The sequence below is a fragment of the Monomorium pharaonis genome, chromosome 11, assembly GCF_013373865.1.
Source record: "Monomorium pharaonis isolate MP-MQ-018 chromosome 11, ASM1337386v2, whole genome shotgun sequence".
Classification (NCBI taxonomy): domain Eukaryota; kingdom Metazoa; phylum Arthropoda; class Insecta; order Hymenoptera; family Formicidae; genus Monomorium; species Monomorium pharaonis.
Window position 1 is genome coordinate 2,710,548 of NC_050477.1, and position 23,988 is coordinate 2,734,535.

A 23,988-nucleotide genomic window follows, 5' to 3' on the forward strand; every position below is an offset into this window, starting at 1 on the left:
GTAAAAACCGAAGCATTTATTTACCTCTTTATCCGTCTTTGTATTTTTCATGCTTTTCTTGAACGAGTGCCTTCCAATATCATTTCCCTCGCTGAATTGGGCTAAACCACAATATCTATGTGACTCTTCAATTTCTAAGCCTTCCCTGACAGAATCATACTTCTCACCCATTATTGCACTAATCACATCCTGTCCGAGGGAGCTTAAATCCTCCAAGCCACTTTCCGAATGTTGAGTTTCGCTGGAGAGCATATCGGAATTATCCGGCGAATCGATGTGCCCGATCTCCGAGCTTTCAGATCTTTTTGTGGAGTCAAATATATCGCTGTCTATATGCCCTAAAAAGTGTGAGAGAAATTATCTAATAATTAGATATGAAATACAAACAAAGTAAAGCTTCTACAATGCTTGTCGCATTGGTAAGTGCTTACCAATTTCACTCTCGCTATTTCGTACAGTGTAACTATTGGAATCAAAAGTTTCGGAAACTATGCTATCTGTACTGATGATACTATTAGTACAGCTACCTCTAGTTCCCACTTTCGCTATCGTAGGTTTTTGTACGTGCTCTGGCGAAATATTTTTAGAATGAAGCGAATCCGTGTCAGGAGAAACGATAGTGTCTTGCATGGTCGCATCGTCTGATGGTGTACTTGTGTCCAAAGTGGTCTTTGTTACTGTTACAGGAACGTCGGAAGAAGCTTCTACTTGTGTGGGTTCGGACGACAGAAAATTATCATTAGCTGTCTGAGCTTCTTGTTGACCACCGACAATTTGTACTGTGGTCACGTCAAAACTGAGAATTCTAAAATAACATCAAGATTTGTATAATTGTCAGAATCCTTAGGTATTGATAACATGCTTTCACGTTGAAAATTACCCTTGTGGTATATTTTCGCTGTTTCGCCTACTATCGGCGAAACCGTCGGGTGCAGGAAGAGTCAGTAATTCTTCGGGTTGCGAATCTCTCCTTAAATCGGGCATCGGGCTCAAAGATGCCACGTTAGGAGTAGGACTTGGACAAGGTGAGAGAATCTCTAAGCTACTGGCAGATCCTACAGTTGGTATCAAACTTATGTTGTCGAGTCGATCTGTTTGTGATAAACCAGGGATATCTAATTGCTGTTTCTTGTCTAAAATTATCCATAAATGATTTGAGGAAAAAACTATGTAATGACTATTTTGTCATCATAAGTAAAAAGAACTTACTTGTTATAATATTTATAGAAGAACTATCAGATATTACAGTGATATTTGGCAACTTACTGCCCTGCTTCTCGTCCGAAGGATTGTTCTGCTCATCGACAGTAGTTTCTGTATGTTCCACTAATCTTCTAATAGCTCTCTTCAAGCTATTTGCTCTGTGAATATAATTAAAACATGTATTTCTTTTTACGTTTCATAGTACGACGTTATAAATATATACCTAGACATCACAACATCTCTCTCCATATAACGTCTTTTAACTTTTTTTAAATTTGTCATTTCTTTCTCAGGCTTTTCTAAAGCACCTTTCTCCTGAACGTTGCTAAAAGTTTCGGTTTTTAGAGTGCCAACGTCAATTTCATCTGTGTTATCGGATAAATAGTTTTCTTCTTTCGATAATGTTTGCAACAACAGGTCAAGTTTTTGTTGAAGTATTGTGCATTTTTCTTCCAATTGTTGGTCCCCTGTGTTTAGACTGGCTTCCAGTATATGTGTTGCAAAATCTTTTACTGTTTCACATAAAATTCTGCGAAAAAAAATCTTAGTTTAAATACAAAAATATACTTCACACACACACACACACACACACACACACACACACACACACACACACACACACACACACACACACACACACACACACACCTGTGATTATATTACTCACTTGGCACTAGATATAACACACATACATATATATGATTATATTACTCACTTGGCACTAGATATAACTATGCTCTCCTGATCAGATTGCAAAATGTTTGTTATATGAGCAAGAACGCTGTCCTCATATTGATGAGCTATGCTCGATTTTATAGCCGGATCAGGCTGAGTCACTTTGTGACATGGCAGAGATATGCTGCGTTCGAATGTCATAATACTCCATCGATCCAGCATTTTTGTGCTTGCTTTTTCGTATTTCTCCAGTAGTTGAGGTAAATGTGTGTCATCATCGCATGACGATCCCCAGCCTAATACACGCGCCAAGTCATTCCCTGTCCCTAAAGGTAGTACCCCAATTTGACATTGCTTCTGTAAATTAGAAAAATATATAGATATATTTTTCTTCGTTTTCTATGCAGTGCATTTAGTAGTTAATGTATGTTAACGGTTTCTAATGAGAGAGCTACACATTAGATAGATAGATTAGTCATGCATATGTACACTTACCGCCTGCAACAAAAGTTAACGAAGCTTCGCATATATAAAGAAGCCTAAAGCACACACACCGGTTTCATCTGGAATAAAATCATAAAAGAGACACGCCATGCAGTTTATAATCGGAAACTTGAAAAAATTAATACCATTGGCTGCAATATCATAAATATAAATGTTATTATGCACTCAAATTATTAGCTTATATCAGTATACAAAATGAATTCTGTAGAATATGTATATCAATATTTCAAAAAGTGAACAAAATTTGTTTAAGTTATGCTAAATTAAAGAAACATTTGAAATGCCTGTTTTAATCTCTTTTTCCAAGATAATTAAAAGTAAGATAAGCGAAAGTTTAAAAATATATCTTCTAACAACTTCGAAAAATCATTAAAAAGTTATTAAGAGAATATAACTTATTTCATATTTCAACAAGTAATGCAAACTAAATCCAATCCAAGTTTTGTACCCTCTTCAAAAGATTATAATTCAGAAGAGTTAATCAAACTGTAGTAAATTACAAATCTCAATTTCAAGGAATTAAGTTCTTGATATTGGGAAGGTAAAATTCAAATGATTTAGTCATGTTATCCCTCATCTAAATATACTTTTGTAATAATAAATTCGATACTTCAAACATCAAAAGACACGTATTTTCTCGTTTTGGAATCTAAATGTTTGGAACAGAACATTCATATAAATAAATATTTTATCTCAACTAATAATCTAATATTTAATAATAATTATGCACGTGTATAAATTTACTCTACATTTATACTTTCTAAAATTTGGACATATAATTAAAAATTAGTCTGTATATGTAAAAAAATACATATTAAAACAACGTACAATAATGCCCTTCTATATTGTCATGTATATTACATTTAGGCCATAATTTTTTTTCATGCATCAACGCAGGAAAGTATCATTAAGCTAAGTCGCTATGGGCAGAAAGAAATACGTTTAAACAATGCAGCCTGGTAGAGCGCAATTATATTTGAGAGAAAATGATAATCGAAAATGATAGTCGCTAATAAATCTCATGCTAGAAGAGATAAAGTCGCTAATCAGTTTTAAAACACGTTTACTCACATGCATTCCAAGTCGATCAATTTCCGAAAGTACCCATCCTACAGATCCATCACCACTACACACTAAAATCCGGAATGGATCAAAGTGTCGAAACAGTCTTAATCTGAGCAAAAAAAACTCAATTTGTATATTCATGAATATATTCGACATGTTTACATGCCCATCTTGTTATACATGAGATAACAAATTATAGATAGATTCGTGATTATTTAGTAGCATATGTATAAGCAATTAATTAGTAGCATATGTATAAAGATTTATTTACCCTGGACCTGGCCCTGCTTTTATAAGGTCGAACACTTGTGCGGGATTCAGTAATTGTTTAAATCTCCTAAGAAACTTAACACCTTGATTGTCACCAGATTTACTGTTTACAAATACTAAAAGTGGACTGCATCCCGTAGGTCTAACTGCTTCCCAAGCTTCGTCGCTACCTAATAATAATGAAAAAACCACATATAATTACTGTTATAAAAGTTTATATATAATATATATATATATATATATATATATATATATAAAGATTGTCTATACACGAATATAATTTATTATTTATAATGTGAATAGACAACGCGATTACCTATACTGTGCAAAGCTGTAGGAGGCACTACACTGAGTTTAGCTGGTCCTAGTAGACACGGTGTATTTCTGGCAGGTTTGCATGTCGAGTGCACAGTTGCTTTGCACCATAAACATCGCCAATCTTGAAGCCTATGGACGGAATGTTAATTTTAACATCTAATTTTAATCAAATCTTATCAATTGCTAGTAGGATGTAATACCTAAGTACAGAGCCACATGTCTTATCGCAGATAAAGCATTTTGAGGACACTGGTAAATTTCCCTCCATCCACTGATGTGGCATTGTGATGTTCTATAATAGTAAATTAAGATACAAGAATTATATACATTCTTAATACATTCATCAAATAGTTTTGTAATGTGTTATTAAAAGATGTATGTGTCTGATTGAAACAATACTTTTATTGATTGTTAAGATCCTAAAGATATGTATATGCATTTTTGTATATACATTTTTTTAAATAAAACAAAATATGCACACACCCCATCTGGCTCTTCAATGATATCTTTCCCAATGGATGCTAAAGTGGTCCACTTGCAATTATTTATTGCTTTTGCACTACATCTTTTATGTACCTTGTATTTACAAGCTTCGCAACTTAAACCGTGGGAAGTAACACCTGTAACGATACAGCACCGTAAATTCAATTACCATCTTCAAGGAACTTGTAAGTTTAATTTGCAATAAAAACCAAAGTTATTCACCATGTAGAGCATCTCTACAGACGTTGCAATACGTAGGTCTGGCGTGATTAGTTGCGTACCACTGATGATTACCTCCCAGGAACTCGGCAGTTCCAGGATCACCCTGAGGTTGACTCTCCGTCGCTGTTCTTAGGACGTTCAACCACTCCTCCATGTTTTGTCTGTTTTCACCACAAAAAACTAGAGAGCGAAGCGGAGTTATCACCTAATGCATAAAAGAAAGTACACAAATTATGACCAGAATTGATACTTCATTAATAAAAAGGAATATGATGATGTTTTGTTCCTATGTATTGTAATCTATTTTTGATAATTTATAATACTACTGACTGAAATATGAATCTGTCAACTTTTTGCAAAGCATTCCTTTCAATTCAACGATATTCTCGCGTAAGGTTATGACTTAAACAGCGCTCTAAAAATACGGACAAGCATCGCGGGGTCATCGTTTTCGATCAAGTGTCAGTCCCACGTCCCGGCTGCTCGTCTTTACGGAAAGACTGGGCGCGGATCGACCTGGCGGAACGAATCACCCTGTCATCGAATCTCGACGTTGCTGTCCAGCTGATCGCTCTATCGGTCCTATAAACAATCGATAACATTGCTACGGGGCTGGAAGCGATTATCAAATCGGTGGGACATTTGGGCCGACAGCCGGGCGATCTAAGAGAGGACTGAGGACACATCGCCGCTACCACCACCACCACCGTCATCCTCGGTCGCTCCCCATGGGTCCCCCATCGCTTGCCTAACCTTCGCCCAAGTGCCCACTGCCCAACCGTACCTTGAATCGAGAGCGACGGGAGCGGGCTCTCCCTTGCTTCGACATTTGAACCACGACAACATCCGCATGCCGACACCCTTCTTCATGCGCTTCCAAATCTCCGGTGTTGTCTTCACCGCTCCGACGGCGAGCGTTGCCGCCTCGCGACGATGGCCCGGCGCCGGCGACGGCGTGCCGTCCGCGGCGGCATGTCACGACGGCATACGACGCGACGGACGCGTCGTCCGGGACGGCTCGCCGCAACCGCGATAACTCTCGCGACTTCCCGGCCCGGCGTTACTTCCGCGCCGGCTGCTCCTCCGCTTAGCTTTCAGAGCGCTGCCCTATTTCCCAATTCCCATCATCCCATAGCGCATGTCACACCGCCGCCAATCCGCTTCACGTCGTGTCGTTTATAAATAAGTATCCCAGCGCGCGTGCTGCATCTGCACGCTGCATTGTTCGTTCGCTTGCTCGCTCGTGCCGTCCTTCCATCCGCGCGCTGCCGCCGGCGTCCGTCGCGCGCGCGGGGAACCGCCGCGTGTCACACGCGCGGCCACCACGTGCGCCATTGTGCTTGACGCCGACGCGGACGCGCCGCCTTAACACGAGTCACGAGGCGAGAGAAAAAGCGCGCGCTGTCAATATACCGGCCGTGCGCCGCGAGGCGTTATCGCGCGCGCTTATCCTCCGCGCGAACAATGCCGCCGCCTCCCTCGCGCCCTCTCCCACGCGACGGCGACGGTATACGTGTATGCATGTAGTACGTGTCGTCGTTATTGACAGGTAGACAGGGTGTATCGGAGGCCTCGCGCGCGCGCTATCTCCCCCGACGACAAGGGTCGCCCACGCGGCGGTGGAGTTTGAAAATTCCGAGCGATATGCCGAGCGGGAGTTTCGCTCTCTAGCTTTTTGGGGGGAAAAAAAAAAGATCGCGCGGATGATGTTATTTGTTATACGTCCGTTACTTTTTCTCCCTGGGACACACGAAGCGTATATACATTACTTATACATTGCTCGTGTATTCGTCGCTCCCCGAAACGCTTTTCGCTTTCGTCGTCCTATATGAAAGGAGCTTCTATTTTCTACACTTTAATCTTTAAGGGAAGATTATCAGCTCGGTCGCTCAAGCGAGAGGCGTCAGGCGACCCGCCGCTGAGGGTGCTCGTCTTTTTCATTTCATTCTTGAGAAGAGCGCATATATTTATATTGCGCCGGTATTACATCTCTCGGGCAATTTATACACAAGGGCGAGGAGATATCTCCTCCACGTGGACGTCTATAACGGAAGAGTGGATGATACTTTGCCGACGAACGCAGAACGCCTCCTTAGCTCAAGGGCAGAGCACCAGTGTCCCGTAAACCAGGGGTCGTGAGTTCAATTCTCACACGAGGCAATTCTTTTTGCTCCCCCGTTACAGGTACACCTTACACGGTTACGTTAACACGGAGGGTAGGGGATTGGTACTGAATACTGACGCATAAATAAAAAAGGATATCTTACATTTTTTTCTGAAAATTTCGAAAATATATCTTATGCGAACGTTTTGAAATATAATTTCAGATATGCGTGGAGATGTCTTGAAATCTAAAAAAATATCTTACACATGACAAGTACCTTGAAAATATCTTTTAAGATATCCTTTAGAAGCATCTTCTAGAAATATGTTGAAAATATTTTCCCAGGCTACCTCGATGTTTTCTGGATATATGAGTCAATATTTTTACAACCTAAGATTATTTCAGCAATTTCTGCGGTATCCGTGATTGTGAAACTGTACTGACGGTAATATTGACGCGTCCTCTTCACACAATCATTATCAACGTCAATATCCCTATCACACGATGATCTTGAGGCCCGAGTATCAAAAAATTTGTATCATCGTCAATATCTACATCAATTCATCAATATTAACCACACGCGATCAATAATATTGTCAGTATTAGTGACCATATTAATTTTAAGTAAAGTCCCTAATAATTCTACTATCGTTTGTGTAACATATGGGAATATATTACTTTTTTTTTGTTACGTACATTATTTGTCAGTAATCGTTGAAAGTCCTCCGACGTCTCATACAAAATTCCTTAAGTTACTCTCAGTCACGTGAAGGTTACCCCGAAAAAGATTCGGGATATTTCTCCTTAATAATAAAATAAAATAAAGCTCACAATGTATGACGGCGTGAATGACGTGCGAGCAGAAGGTTTCTATATATATATTACACCAGACCACAAACTTTAGCCTTCATATTGTGAAGCTAATACATGTCGTCATATATTTAGTACGGGATAAAAATCATATTACAATACCTGTGTCGCTTTAGCATACATAGGGCTGTAATTATTTGTTCTTGTTTAATATATTATAGGACAAATGATGATTACAAGCGTGAGCTTGTGAATGCAAATGCGACACGACCAGTGCAATATGATTCTTATCAATGCGTCAAAATTTATAGACATTGAAAAGATAAACCGATTGTAAAGTACGAAACGCTAAAGATAAGGAAAGAGACGGAAGACAGTTAACAATAAAAGAGAGAAAAGACAATTGTGTGAAAATAAAGAAAGTATGTTGAATAATTATTTAACTTTATCATATATAAAAACATATAGTAAAAATATACTTGAGAGACGTCGCTCAATATACCGCGTTTTATTCCACGGTAAAGATGAATCATATTTGTCATACGAATTCAATAGGAGCTTGCGGTCTAGCGTAATATACACAGAAAAATATCAATTCTATTCTCTCTGCCAAGAAAAACGATCACTCAATGCGATTACTTTTTTCCTTTTAGTAACAATAAACTTTTACAAAATATATTTTCTTGACAATTATTAAAAAATATATATGTCACAAATAAAAAAAAAACGATGTATTTAGAGATTACAATATACTAAAGGAAATCATATTCATTTAATTTTCAACTAGTATTATAAAACTGTATCAAAGAGAAATCAAAATATAATAGACAAATCAAATTTTTGTTGTAATCTATAATAATATTTTTGATTAAAAAATTAAATTACTGGATAATTCTGAATATTTTGGTGCTTCTCGTGTGATACATTTGCGGAATATGAAATATTTATATTCCGCATATATGAAATATTTGAAATAAGTAACATTTATTTAATTCCGCGTGCGTACGTAGATGTTTATTTTAAGTAAATGTTTCGAGTAAATGATGAGCGCGTTTTAATACTTTTAGGTCGCAAAGATAACCGTTGCTTAAAATAAGAAAACAAAAGATTGAGTAATGGCATTTCTTAGCCCAAGAACGATATTTCTTCGACGTGAAATAGAAGTCTGGCGTGCTTGTCTTAGCGAGTAAATCGAGCCATTGTCCCGACCCGACCGACCGACCGGACCGACCGAAAGGTTTCAACGGCTAAATCGCAAAAAGAATTTCGGCGACGATAAATCAAACTCGTCCCTCGGAGTCTTGGGAGTCCATTACGGAGTCGATTATTGGACATCGGGGCAAATCGGCGGAATTATTGACGACGCGTGGGCGGACTCGTCTCCCCGACACGCCAACCGGCATTTGCTTTATTGTCGGGGCCACTTTTCCAGTTTCGTGAGTGCAGGCGGCGTAGGTGTGCTGGACACATCATCGGAGCGGAACGGAGACTGTTCGCGCGCGTCGCGTCGTTGAATGCCAGGTGAGAGATCGGTGGGGCTCGCGTGTCGATCGGTGTCGATCAGGTGTCTGTCTCTCTCTCTCTCTCTCTCTCTCTCTTTTCCCTTTTGTGCGTTGTCGCGTCCGTTGTGCGTTCTCGTCGCGCAGCATGAAAGCCGCGAGTATTATCGCGATATCGAAATTCGAACGCGGCCGGCCTTTGTGCGGCGCGGCGTCATCGTGCGATCACCACCACCACCATCAACCCCTCCGAGGCCGCTTCTATTCATTCGCGCGTTGTAAAAAAGACCAGACATTTCTTCGTCCCGCACATCATCCGCGGCAGCGTTCTCTCCCTCTCGACTCGATGAATACAATCGCGCGGCATTATTACACATCCCGCGCGCGACGTGTTACGCTGCAAAATGTCGCATTTTCGTCGTATTTTCGCGCCTCGTGGAATTCAATAGTGGTGATCGAGGTAACCGCCGCTCGAGTAGATCCGCTCCTCTCGGCGACCGAATTTAATTGGCTTCGATCCGAATGCAATTGTCGTGTAGATTTCGAGTCGCTTCGCCGCCGGCATTGTTCGACGGGACAGCCCCCGGCGCGGCGGTATACACGAACGCGGGAAATTATTTTCCCATCGAGCGACGCGCGCTCGTAAAACACGCGTGACTCGCATGCCGTTGCCGTATAAGGGAACACCCGGCGCGGTTCCCACTATACGTAATCACCCTGTATCCCGAGAGATCGGCCGCTGGGGATCGAGAGGCGAGAAGCGAAAGGGAGGAAGAGGAGGTAGAAGAGGTAATGGACTTCTCTTGTACATACGCGTTTTCTCGCGGGTGTGTGACGCGGGGATATTCTTCCCGAGGGCGAAACGTTGCAGCACGCCTGTTCGCGAAAAGGGAAGAAGAGAGAGGAGACACATTCGTCCTTCGTCCTTTGCAGGACATTCGATTAATCATCGTCGCTATGGCCGTCGCTGGGCCAATTAATCATCGCGGGTGACTGATTATCCCCGTTGATCGTGTCCGTCGTCCCTCAGCATCCCCTTTCGGGTTCCGGAGCGAAAATTTCTCCCTGGGGCGGAAGAACGCTGGAAAAACGAATTCGAAACGCAAACTGATTACAAACTCCGATCAGCTGTAGATCGTCGTAGAAGAAGCGGAAGCGAAGTTGAACGTTTCCGCGGATTCGAGGGGGAAAATTACTGCGAATCGAGTTTTCTCTTAACTTTGAGAAAATTAATTTCCCCGAGCACTTGAAAAGCTTGTCGGGCCGACCTCCCCCCTCCCCCCTCCCTCCCGAACCCGCGCGCTCCTACCGCTCGTCAAACCGGGACGAGATCTTAATCCATTAGCAGTTTTATTGCTAATAATCGTATCGCTCCCGCCCGGCCTTGGAAGCCGCAGCTGAGCGCGGCTGAGGATGCCGGAGATATTTAGGCACGCACTTTCAACTAGGTCAGGCACGACGCGGGTACGCTCTACTTAATTCATTTAGAGCGCGCACAGGATTTCGCACGATGCGAGAGCTTCGGCTGGATATATCTCTCGGTGCCGACCGGGAAACCCGATATATTATCGCTCGATGAACGTCCCACGGCGTTAAAATAAAAGTACGAAGGATTTCCGGGACCGCGGAAGGTAACCCGCGCGGTAATGAATTCGCCGATGATTAATCCGGCTCACGCGTTACCCGATAACAATACCTGGCAATTACTATCGGTGTAATCCTGTAACTTGGGCGAAGTATCGATTGCGAGAGCCTCCGGGCGACGCGATTTTTATATCGCGTTTATAAGCAAGTCCAAGCTGTATATAGAATAAATGGTAAACGTCGAACGAATCGACGTGTGGCAGACCGATAAAAAGTCTCGCAAAACTATATAATGCTGACTTTTCAAGCGCGCGAAGATCGTTGCGTGGCATACACACACACACCCACACACACAGATTTCTGAAAGTTTTCCCGTTTATCGAATAAGAAAGGGAAATGTAATATTAAATAAATACGATACTACGCGTCACGGCAACACACCCTTTACGAGCCGCCAATAAAATCGCGTTGGTGAGTTCAAATTGTAGTTGAAAACGCTCGCGCAAATGTCACGCGACACGCGTTTTCGACCGCTCGGCGACGTCAAAGTGCATTTGCATTTAAACGAAATGACAAGTAAGAAGACGGAGAGGGTGTGTGAACTTTATTATTCGGTTTGAATACCGAAGGCATTTCCTCCCCCGTCAATATTTTAAAGGTATTAAGCGAGGCGAAGGTAAAGAGAAAAGCGAGGGCGGGCCCGACCGGGCAAAAACCATCACTCCTCGTTCCTCTTTTCCACCCTTGTCATCCCCCGTGTTGCGCGACAAAAAAAATGGGTTACGTTCCTGGGGATGGTCTCCCTGCCTTTCTCAACCCCCTGCGTATACATATATATATGTGTGTGTGTGTGTGTGTGTGTGTGTGTGTGTGTATCGTGCCATACGTATTTTATGAACAAAACATAGCCTCCAGCGGCGGCATAAGCCGAGAGAGAAAGAGAGAGAGAGAGATAAACAGACAGATAGAGAGAAGAGGGGGAGAGAAATAGCACGTCACGCAATTCCGGCGCGTGCGGGCGACGGGAGAAAACGAGGCCGTTCTGTGAAAGCTCTGAATTCTCAATATTGTGTACTGGATGTGTTGCTTGCGCGCCGCCGTGACCTTCTGACCTGGAAATCCGTCCCATCCTGACGCGCGAGCTGCCGAATCCGCGGAGGGGCCGCGGAGGGAGGGATCGATCGTTCCTTAAATTACCGAGTGTGCTTTCGGACGTTATATAAATGATAGGAGATATCAGGGTCTCGGGCGCTTATCAATCACAGGGCTCTAGCTACTGTGTACGCGAAATGCGCCGCGCGAGAGGGATGGATGGATCCGGATTCGGAAGGTCGATAGACACGTCTGACACGAGGCCGCTTGAAATCCGCGCTTCTCGCTGAATACGTAGAACGCGGAGAGAACGGATGAGAGAAAGAGAGAGAGAGAGAGTGATAAAACGCGCGGTCGCTTCTGACAGATTTTGCCCAACGTTGTACAACAATGCGCTTTCGTGTGATTGTACGTCGAGATTAATGTAGCCTCAGCCCGAAGATATAGCTTCGGTAGCTTTCAGCCGCGGATATAAAATGGAACTCATTCAATCTTTCGCGGTGAAAAATGATGTTTCTAATACCTTTCGCAAAAAGGTGGACCGGACATTTCTCTCGGGTCACAGGCTCGGTGTCAAGTGCCTACTCTGCCTCTCTCGATTACTCAACGTCACACGGACTAAATGCGAGAACGCATTATCATATCGCTTTGAGGGCAATCGTCCCACAACGCGGTATGGGACAATGGCATTATTCTTTGACGCAGAATTATACGAGACGATTGTCATCGAAGACGATTTTTATCCGCGTTATGGCGATATCAGTAGTAATCTGCGTGTTTTGTCGTACGGATGTTTTCCTAAAGGAAAAAGTTACGTACAAAGGGAGGATCGAAAGATGTGTATAACGAAATAAAATGTCAAATGTTCTTTACAACGACAACTGTCAGATCCAATAATAATGAGGAAGCAAGGACGATTTGGAGCTTCAAAGGGAGATATAGTTAAAGGTATAAATAACAAATAAAAAATTTTCATTATGGCGTAAGTTTTTTTTTCATACTTTCCCCGCTAAAGTCTCGGATAGGGAAAAGACGTACATTAATTGCCGAAATTAATCGGATGGTTAAGTCGGCTCGCTTGTGGCGATTCAATGCGAAAGCGAAAGGAACGTTTTATGTTTCAGACATATTCCTCGATTCCCCGTTCCCCGTTTCCAATTTTGTTCCCAATTGTGTTTGGGGCTTAGATAGTCGGGAATAAGCCGAACAATAAAGGGGGGGAGAGAGAGAGAGAGAGAGAGAGACAGCGTCGCGTCCCCTTAGGAGCTTGTCACGTGCTGTCCGGCAATGCTGAAACGTGGTCTACAATACGTATACGGAGTAATAAGATGCTTACAACAGTCTTGTCTAGAACGGTACAATAAGCGTAGAAATCGCAGCTTTATATCAATTTCTGCGTAGCGATTTCTGCGTAGTTGTGCAACAGTTGCACAACATATGACATATATTACAATCGAGGGTAGAAAACAAATTAACAAACGGCGCTGTTGCAGTTATACTCCGAGCTCTGATTGGCTGAGCGTAAGCGTAAGAGTTAGAGTAAGGGTAGGAAATAAAATAAATTTATTTCGCCTACGCCGTTATGCCAGCCTCTTTTACGCCTTGACGTTCTTACGCCTGCTTAAACTTACTCTTACGCTTTACTCCATGCTTATTCCATGTATTGTAGACCACGCTTCATCTTTATCAAAGTATCATCCTCTTAACCCACAGGGATGTAATCTGACGTGTCGTGGCACGAATTTATCATGGGATCGTAAGCCGAGCTTTCCGAGTGCTCCCCCTCTCCTTCGCCGCCCTAAAACCACGCACTTTAATTAGCACCGCACCGACCGCATCGACCATCCCTCGGCTCCATTTATGTCGCGACTCATTACATTATTCTACATACGCCTCCGTCTATTTTTAGCCACGTTTGCACGTAGAGCGCGTGCAATAAGCACCGCCGGCTGGATCTAAGCGCGCCGGGTCTTCTGCATAATGGAACGCCGCATATTTGCCCGGGGAGGATAACCGCGGCACGTGAAAGGTCCTTCCGCTCGCGCGCGGACGTCGTGCATGGTGGACGCACCACCACCGGCGCGGCGCACGGACGCTCTCGTCCGCATCGTTACAGCTATAAATATATAGCTCGTCGAGCAAATGGAGCAACAGTGTGTAACGTATCGCATCGAACGCTGCACATTATAATATGCGCATTGCCGTCACCCATCGTCGCCGCCGCCGCCGCCGCCGCCGTTGCCGTCTGTTTTGCTACTTTTTTTCGACAAACGCAATAAATGCTAGAGAGAAAGAGAGAAAGAGCCTCATCGTCAAAGCCTTAGCGAGCGAGCGAGCGTTTCCTTGTATGACTCGTAATTCTGAAAGAGAGGGAGGAGGGGAGAATGAAATTGCACGCTTTGGATAATTGCCTCGCGAGGAGGGGCGGTTTTAAGAATGCAAAACGATCGTAATTACGGTCTTTCTAAACGGCCGAGCGAGAACGACGATCCGGCGCTGAAAGAGGGACGACGGCGGCGGCAAAGTGGGTTATACGGGCAATTTGCACAGCTGCGCCGACTGCGACAATCGCGGCATTAAAATTAATTAAGCCCTGATTCGCGGCGATTACAAGCGCGGACTGCTGCCGTACAACGCAGCGGCAAATTGTTCCGCAGCCGTCATCGTCGTCATCGTCGTCGTCGTCGCCGCGCGCTCCAGTTAACGGGCGGCGTGCCCCCTCATTCAATTACCTCTCGGTGGCTCGTTTGTGCGATATGAAAATTTTTGAGAGCCAGTCGCCAATCGTGCACTTCTACGCCGAATCTCACCGATTTTCAATGGACACTTGACCTTTGCATCCCGCGTCCCGAGTTTCCGATACCATCCCGCGTCCCGCGCACCGTCCGAAATGTGGGTCGCGGCTAAATTACACGAGGAGAACCACCACGACGCATTTAACCGATATATTGAGATAAAGCAGCGCGGTATGCGTTTATTTTATTTTCAAGCAAATTGGAGAGAGTTTCGTGTATCTTTCTCTTTCTGTGTGTGTGCGTGCGCGTATGTGTGTGTGTGTGTGTTTCTCTCCCGAAATATAATAGAATCGTCACGAGTGCGATTGTAATGGCAAAGTCTAATTTTATCGGATTAATTTCTGTAATAAATTCTACAATCTTTATCATTCTGCGCGTGTCAAATGAAATATTATATTCTCTCTCGGATATCTGCCGTTCCGTTTCCGTAATTCGAGCGTCAGGTGAATTTCGTTGCTAGGGGAGGGAGAGAGAGAGAGAGAGAGAGAGAGAGAGAGAGAGAGAGAGAGAGAGAGAGAGAGAGAGAGAGAGAGAGAGAGAGAGAGAGAGAGAGAGAGAGAGAGAACAAAAAAAACCCTCCGAGTACTCTACGGAATTCTTTATGAAATTTTTGGAAGATAATCCAGTGAAATAAGTCGGGGAATAACGCGACGCGACGCGTCTGTTGGCGACGGCAATAATTCTTGCCGTTAAATAAAGCTTGGCGATGGGGAAATATTTTTCGGGACTGATATTTGAGATTCGGAGGGTCGAAGCACCGAATGGGGTGGATTGAAATGCGGGCAGGTATGAATATATTCTCAGGCGGGGTAGAGAAAAAAAGAGAGAGAGAGAGACCGGAGATAGGGGCGAGACGCGAGGAGGCTACATCGAGAGGATTCCTTTATGTCACGCGTAACGTTTTTGCAAATCTATCGCGGTCGTGCGAATTTCGCGTTCCCGCGTTATACGTATAATATGTAAAAGTGCGATCGAGGTCGGGGTGGCGATCACCGGCGACAAATGAAACCATCCGGAAAATTGATCGACCCGTTAAACTTCACCTTCCCCGTTCGCTCGCGGTCGATAAGCACGCGTACCACCTCCCCCTCCCTCCCATAATTTCGTAATTATTAAGAAGCGTTCACTCCGTAATCCTTTCGCAATTTTTTTAACGACCGGTTGGCCGTTACGTCCAATGAGGGGCAATTAAGCGCGATTTGATTAATTAATCTGCATCAACCCGCGTCCAATTAACTTGGCTGTACTTCATGAGAAAAAAGGTAATGCCTGTAACAACTACTACGAATATTCTTCCACGGTTTGCGTGGCAATCCGTAAGCATAATTATCGATAATCCCACGCTTTATTCCACGTAATCCGCTCTTTACGACGTACGTTTGGATTTTCCGATAAACAAGCGCCTTGTTATCTCGTTATTAAGTTACGTCAGATCTTATACAGCGACCGGGTACGTGAAACACATCAAAGATTAATAGTACAACCGCGTTTGCTGATTAGAGAGAGAGAGAGAGAGAAAGAGAGAGAGAGAGAGAGAGAGAAAGAAAGAGAGAGAGGAGTGGCTTTAATAATAATAATCTACATCCTCCTCCAATTAATACCAGCCAGAAGCAGTTTCGTAAACAATTTCGCGGTTTAAATTATCAACTCGAGTGATCAACTAATGCGCCGGTGCATAAATAATCTAATTAATCATGCCATGAACCGGGGAACTTGGGCGACGGTGATCCTCGCGAAAATGGGATCTCGCGTACACAGGAAAGGGGCGAAGTCTATTACGAATTAAACCTCCTCTAAGGTTTCACGGCTACACGCATGCGTTTCTGTTTCGATTTTCCGGGATTACATTCGCCGCTACACTTAAAAACGTATTTGTCGTCGTCGACGTCATCGGGCGTCATTGTCCTCTATCAGGCGGCGTATCGGCCCCAAGTGCACGTGCATCCATTCGCGCGCGACAATGTACGTACACGTACAATAGATCGCGCGCGAAATTATGTACGTGTGAGTGTGTGTGTGTGTGTGTGTGTGTGTGTGTGTGTGTGTTTGCGCAAGAATAAGAAGACGGCGGAGAGTAAGGAAGACGAGAAGAACCGGACCTCTCGTCCCAGTTACGCGATATTATATTTCAACGGTAATTGTATCGCGTTCGCAATATTCATAGCGCCGCGGCGCGATACGAATCGAGGCCAGGCGAGAGGTAGCGCGTGTAACGTATATAAAATTCAGGGAATCAAAATTAAAATTCAAATCTCGTAACCTTCTCGAGGAGGTCTCGGCCCCGGGAGAAGGATTCGACTCGCGGAAACTTAATCCACTTCGTGGCTTTTCCGGAAGAGCGGGAATCGCGTAACGCGCGACAGCGAGATAAAAAGGAAGAGGAGGGGGAAGAGAGGGAGAGAGAGAGAGAGAGAGAGAGAGAGAGAGAAGACGCTCCAGCGACACGTTATTTATTCCGTGACATTCTCGGGACGTGGCATTACGGAGCGATACGATCGCTCTCCTCCTCCTCCTCCTTCTCCTCCTCCTCCTCCTCCTCCTCCTCGCCCCGTCGATGACGCGCGCGCGATTCCACGCGAAATTAAATGTATTAGAATTTTCCGCGAACACAACGGCGCGCTTCGAATCTCTGACGTCAATATACAAACGAGCGGTGTCGCTCGACGATCGCCACGGGAATACCGACGCAACGCCGAGAAAATGTCATCGTAACCGCACGCGCGCGAGACCGAATTGTCGATTATTACGCCTTGCTGCGGCCCGCATGCGATAAACGCGCGCACATTCGAGAGCACGAGCACTTTTCATAGCGCTATAAATATAGCGCGGCATGTAGGTGGTCCGTCACGTTGATGCACCGTGCACATAGTCCAGAAGTGCCTATATTTATTAATTTAAGGCGTACACCCGCGTATCAAACTGACACTCGGTCAGGCATCCGCGCCCGATCCCTTTGTGCGCGCGCGAAAATCCCGGATTTATCGGGAAAAGGAAAAATTTATCGGGAGAAAAATCGCGCGAAACTCTATCTCGACGGATAATTGATGCGAATTAATGTGTGTGACAAGCGGATAAATTTGCGACTCCTCCGTCGCGCGAATTCAAGAGCAAGCCCGCACGCCAATGTTTAAATAGCTCGCCGTTCCGACCCGACCGGGGGATTTAATTGAATGCCCGAGTGTGGCACGAGGCTGACGGATCGATATCGTAATTAAGACTTTTCCCGAAATGGCATTCTCTAAACACACAGAGAGCGACCGATCTAAATCAGTACGCTCGTTAGCGATTCCTGTGTGCCACGGTTGCATGCGGCGGACGCTTCACGAACGTGCTAATAAAGCCGCGTCTCTCTCTCTCTCTCTCTCTCGTTGCGGGTCGTAAATGCGGTTTACTATGTAATCACAAAGGCTCGCGGATAAATAGCGACGCACTTTCTTCGTCGAAGGGACGAAGCCGCCCGCTTTGTCCATCGCCGACGAGGAAAAAAGTTTGACGAGGACGCGCGCCCGGCCGAGCTTCTGGAAAATTAGTCGCGCCGTTACACGTACCTACGGGTTTTAAAATAAACGCGGTCCGCAAATACCCCTCTGATAAAGGATGTAAAAACCATAAGAATAGTTGTAGCGTGTGAAAGAAATGTCCCGATCGCGCGCGATAATATGCACAACATACAGGGGGATGGATAAAGTAATACGAGCACCTTATAAGAAATTCATTGTTTTTTTTTTTTTATTAATAAAAGGTTAACATGCATCACGTGTTTATTTTAATATTACAGGTCAGTGCGTGAATAATCACCAGCTGTACTATTCTTTTAGCGGAACATTTTTTAATTGATTGATACAAGTGACGTCGGAGGAAGAATTTTTCAGGGAATTTATTTCTCCGTTCCTCAACATTTCTTTCTGGTCTCAACGTAACCGCTTGACTATCGTCGAATCGAAACTATGGTCATTGTGAACAGTTTTGTGAAGAGCAGAGTGAAAATCGGATTTTCTCTTCCAGTATTTCTCTCTCGGGTATCTCTTAAAAAATATTCTGGTAGAAGAACAGTGTAACGCTGCACTGGTAGCTGTTTAAGCGCCGCATGACCTTATTCCCCAGAAGGATGAAATCTATATTAAAAGCAAATGATAGGTCAACCTTTTATTAATAAAATGCGTAACGTATTTTCCAGGTGTTATTTTGTGATTCATCCCCTTTATACATTTATATATATATATATCTCTGGTATTTCCCTCCCTCTCTTTCATCAACTTGTTTGCGGAGCCGCGACTCTGTGCAAAGTGCCCTATTACATATTAGGTACGACAACGCACATGCAACTCCGACGTATATACGCCTAATTGCGTTACGTGTCACGTATACGGAGGCGTATATTCGTCTCGATTCTCGTAACACGATAACAGGTTACCTTTCAACCATCTCGTCTCCTGCGCGTCCTCTTTATCTTCCGTTGACGAGAGAAGAGGATTCGCCGTTACGGCATCTCAAGTGTTTGGCTTATTCCTTGTACGTCAAAGCTGAATGCACTTCGCCCGGAGGATACACGGGAGATACGAGGAAAATCGCGGGAGATACGTGGAACCCGGGGGAGAGATCGCTAAAATTATCCCACAGCGCGGCGGATAAATAATAAAAGGAAAACACTAGATATCTGCCGGATACACGGATATATCGTCGCGCGACGTTGAAAAATTCTGCGGAACGGGGATCTCTTTAAAGTTGTATTACAGCGATAAAAATAGCCGGCGACCGATCGTAAACGGCACACCCGTTTCTCCTTCCGTTTTATGTAACGCGACCCCGCATCCATCTTCGTCTCCATCCGTTCTCCATCGTCGGCGGGCGTCGAGAGACGCTCGGGAGAAGAGACGCTCTTAAATCGCCGATTGTTGCAGCTGATCGTGAGTCGCACGAGGCAATGACGCTTGTCCCCCGCTGTGTTTAATATTTCATAAATTCTGCGAGAGAACGAGAGAGCGAGAGAGACGCGACGTCGCGGTAGAGTTTGCGAGGTGGCGGAAGCTCTAAAGATATCGACCAACGTTCCGCATGATCGACGGCTTGCGAGAAGAAGTCACGTACTTATTCCCCGCTCGTGATACTATACGTGAAACTGCACCTCGAAATAGGTATAGGTTCGCGATAAACTCGGGCGGAGATACGCCGCGGGCAATTGCGGTGCGCGACGTATCGAAATTTGTTCTTTCCACGGTAATCAACAGGAAATGTATCGCGTATATACGTCGTATCGCGAGTTCAACAGTAGGGGGTAGCTCCGACTTGATAAGCGCGCTTCTGGAAATTCTAGACTTCAGAGAAAAGAGTTTTTAAACCGTGGCGTCGCGATTACAAGAAATAATGTACGTAAAAAGCGGCTTTCGACACGCCCACGACGCAACGATTTTGCGACGCGATACAACGTACATACATACAATGTATCGGGGGATCCCGGTTGCCTCGGCAAACGCGTGTAACGTAAGCAACGAGAACGCTATTTCCGCGGAGGGGCGAGTCGACCTTACGCGACGCGATGTCGCGCGCCGTCGTCCTATACGACGGCAATAATGCAAAAAGTCCCACGGCAATAAAAGAAACGAGGACGTATTGTCGACAGGATGGCGAACGGCGGGGTTGTACGTCAACGGGCTCCAGAATGGGGGAGACGCAGGGTGACCCGACCGGGAGCTCATCCCGGTGATTCCGGTCACCCCTCCGATCGACGGGGATGATGCAACGAGATCGAAATCTCGTCTCGCGCTCAACTGGAGCGCGCGTAACCACCGTCGAATTTCCTCCCGACCTCGTTCGCGGCAGATCGAGCGGCGGTAATTTGGGAGAAGTGATAACGCCAAGTATTACTCTACATAAACGCACACGTGTGTGTGTGTGTGTGTGTGTGTATAATATATATGCATCTCGAGTAGGTCGGTGGAACATTGTAAAATTTTATGAGAAACTTGCCCGGGAAATGTCCCGGCGGCGAATAGCGTGACTCGAGGTACCGGGCACCAGGCTCAACTTCGCTAATGGCCTTTAAAATGGCCGAGGGTGCATCACGGATATTACCTGCACGCATCTACGCGCTATTATTGCAACCCCTTTATCGCGACTGGACGCTCGTTAAAAATTTATCTCCACTTGTGCAATGAATACCTTCAACAAACGCGCACGTACCGTTTTTCTTTTTTTTACTCTCTCTCTCTCTCTCTCTCTCTCTCTCTCTTTTTTTTCTGACTTTTTTCTGCTTTTGTAAGTTTTCTTGAACAGGTGGAAATGTTAAACGAGATCTGGGAGCGCCGCGAAAAGACGTCCTAGATTCATCCGCGCTGTCTGTCAGTCGCCAAACTTTTTGGCAGGGAACGTCGAAGGTAAGGGGAGCGAATTTTTCCTCGGTCGTTTCGCAAAAATAAACTTAAATTACGACGTGGGAAATTAGTACTCGACCCGAGGGTGGAAAGAGAAGTAAAATTCAACCGGGACTAATCGAGAAACGATTAGCGGCGTTATCTCGTTATTTCTTTCCACGAGAAATTTAGCTTGTCAGTTGTAAAGCTATTTATATTTCGACATTGAAGCGCGGCACAGAACCGATTCTGGCAGGTTCGAGGCTGCATTTAACCCGCCGTGTCACCCGCTTACAGACAAATTCTAGGGCAAGTTGGTGTTCAAATGTCACAGGCTATTCTTAATGTGCGTGTCGATTCGGTCAATCCCAAATTTGTACCTACAATCGCGCGATAAACACACCGTGGTGGAATCGATTGAACAATCACTCCGTGTCTGTTAACGGAATTTCAAAGGTCGACCCAGAAGCCTCCGCGAATAGATGCTCGAAGGAATCGAGAACGAATAGCATTCTAATCCTCTCGTTTCACTCCCTCTCGGTACACTTGACTCGCGAAAAGTTTCATCGCGGATCCAGTAATCAATGTTTCAAATAGCTCTATTATCACTTCTCACGATCGCGTTGTTCTCTCTTTCTCTCTCTCTCTCTCTCTCTCTCTCTCTCTCTCTCTCTCTCTCTCTCTCTCTCTCTTTTTCTCTGACGTGAAACGTACAGCGACGGTTTATCGATTTCGCGATAAAAAAAAGAATGATCGAGAGAAAGCAGTTTCCTCTCTCGTGCGGAACGAAAAAACACGGATTGGCGTTACTATACTTTTACGCTACACCCCCTTTTGCTCGTCCGCAGCTGCCGTTTTCGGCGCAACTTTCTTTTTCGCGAGTGTATTTAGGTCTCCCCGCGGGGTCATCGACCCGAGGAAAGAGGATGCTCTCGCTCTACTCCATCAGCCCTCGTGTACACTGTGCACCTTCTTCCCTTCCTTCCTTCCTTCCTTTCCTTTCCTTTCCTCTTCCTCCAGACGTTGCCAGCCCACGTCATCGTGGACCGTGTACTCGCCTCTCGTTTACACTGTCGCCTATATTGCATTAGCGACCTCCTCCCGATCTCCTCCAACGTCTCGAGGGAGGGCAGGAAAGACGATGGAGAAAAGATCCATCTAGACTATCTAGAGGGAGAAAGAGTTTCTCCGCTCTTATAGCCTCATCGACTTTGTTTACCTACATCGTGCCGCTCTATCGCTCTCTGGCCGAATTGTATAAATACGCTCAGCTACACACACAGGTCGGACGCAACACTGAAAACCGAATCGATACGGAAAATGAATCTCGCCGGGTACACATCCGCACGCGCCGCTCTCTTTCTCTCTCTCCCTGCGGCTCGATATTTCTTCCGCGTTGTATACATCCATTAAATTCCTATTTTGAGGGGAACTCTCCGCCCGCGCGCGCGCGTTCCTTGGCTGCTTTTATACTCCGTGTATGATTTATCGCGCGAGCATGAGCACGGAATACGTGCCGCGCGAGAAAATTGTATTTGTAACGCAAACTTCCGAGGGAGGAAGTTTAAATTTTTAAAGAGAATGCGCGTGAATCCCCGAGCGGAAAATTTTGTCGCGCGATACATGTAACAATTTAACATACTACCCGCGAGTTCTCCTTTAGTTCGTCTTTTACGTCTTCCATCGTTTAGCACGGTATGCCGAAGGCACGTCCGTTGATGGTGAAAGCGGATCGAATAGAAAAGGATCGACGAAAGAGGGATTTCCCCTGAGCAGAAGAAGTTGAAAACAAGGCGGGAAGGTAGAGAGAGAAAGAGAGAGAGAGAGAGAGAAAGAGGAAAGGAGACGGTTAACAAGACAAGGCGCCCAGATTAGAGGATTCCGTTCGATGCTGTCGCGGCTTGAGTCCGATCTTTTGTCGTCGCGGGAGAAATATTCTATCGTCGGCGGTGGAACAATAAACCTCGGGGAAATACGCCATCGGGCGCGGCGAAGAATGAAAATTTAATAAGTCAATAATACTCTCTTTCTCTCTCTCCCTCCCCTTCATAAGCCCGAGCCTAATATCGCGGGAAATTATTCACGAAGCCAATGGTACCGCCGTCCGCCCACTTAAATCCTTCACCTAAACGCCTAAAACACTTGGCCCAGATCCAGCAGCCCGGATCCGTCGTGCGCGTGGAGTGGGAAATAAACGTGACATATATGACGACACGTACAGAGCTAATTGCGCGGGCACTTTGCGCATTCAAGCCCGTAATTATTGAAAGTCCCACGGAATTTTATTCAGAGTCCCGTGGAGCGTAATGCCGCTTTCTCTGTCATTCGCTCACTCTCTTTCTCTCTCTCTCTCTCTCTCTCTCTCTTTCACTTTGGCGACACGTGCACCAGGGGAAAAGACGTCATCGCGCGCGGCCGAGCGATCCGTGGCACGACGACCGCCCGTCGGGCGCGCGCGTCCTCCTTGGAATTCCTAGTTTCCAGAGACGCGGATAACAATCGCAGGTGTCGGGATCTGAAATCCCGTTCGGAAGCCTGTGAATCCGAACGGCTCTGCAGGCGCGATATATATTGCATCGCTGTGCAATTCGATCGTGCCGCATTCAGGATGCAACCCGCGCGGTTATCCGATATCTCCGGATAGCCTCGAGATAACGCCTTTTTCTCTCCCTCGATTCTCGGAAATTTTGTGCCGTTCCATCGGTACGGGAATCGCCATCGCCATCGCCCCTTTTTTATCTTTTAAATTAATTCCGAAATTATACAGGATATATCCCGAAAGCTTTCTCTCTAAATTGCAATCGGTGCGCTATCGCTGATTTGCAGTGGTATATTTGCAGCTGTGACAATTAACGAGTGTTCACTTGTCTTTTAGTGATGTTTTTCTTCAGAATTCGTGTTTAATCATTAAAAGATCAGTATAGTTATTTTACCGATTGACAAGTATATCGCTGAAAATGTATTTTCACTGATTTTAATTAAGGGAGCCGTTATTTGCGCGGCAGCTATTTGAC

The 23,988-nt window shown here is 45.0% G+C and overlaps 1 protein-coding gene across 10 annotated transcripts in view; it reads right to left on the minus strand.

Moving 5' to 3' along the window:
- LOC105829137 (diacylglycerol kinase eta) overlaps positions 1 to 23,988 on the minus strand; it is a 37,248-nt gene that overhangs the window by 8,814 nt on the left and 4,446 nt on the right. For 2 of the 10 annotated variants that reach the window (XM_036293752.1, XM_036293754.1), the window contains exons 2-14: positions 4,741 to 4,945; positions 4,519 to 4,655; positions 4,236 to 4,327; positions 4,034 to 4,164; positions 3,719 to 3,887; positions 3,454 to 3,556; positions 2,374 to 2,376; positions 1,919 to 2,235; positions 1,427 to 1,732; positions 1,210 to 1,361; positions 881 to 1,133; positions 432 to 805; positions 25 to 338 (exon numbers count right to left, since the gene is read on the minus strand). In XM_036293752.1, the coding sequence (XP_036149645.1) occupies positions 25 to 338; positions 432 to 805; positions 881 to 1,133; positions 1,210 to 1,361; positions 1,427 to 1,732; positions 1,919 to 2,235; positions 2,374 to 2,376; positions 3,454 to 3,556; positions 3,719 to 3,887; positions 4,034 to 4,164; positions 4,236 to 4,327; positions 4,519 to 4,655; positions 4,741 to 4,894 (2,505 nt within the window). In that variant the 5' untranslated portion in view covers positions 4,895 to 4,945. Of the gene's footprint in view, positions 1 to 24; positions 339 to 431; positions 806 to 880; positions 1,134 to 1,209; positions 1,362 to 1,426; positions 1,733 to 1,918; positions 2,236 to 2,373; positions 2,377 to 3,453; positions 3,557 to 3,718; positions 3,888 to 4,033; positions 4,165 to 4,235; positions 4,328 to 4,518; positions 4,656 to 4,740; positions 4,946 to 5,169; positions 5,323 to 5,524; positions 5,905 to 19,038; positions 19,228 to 23,988 lie in introns of those variants that run through there. The other 8 variants (XM_036293749.1, XM_036293750.1, XM_036293753.1 and 5 more) reach the window with 8 other exon arrangements.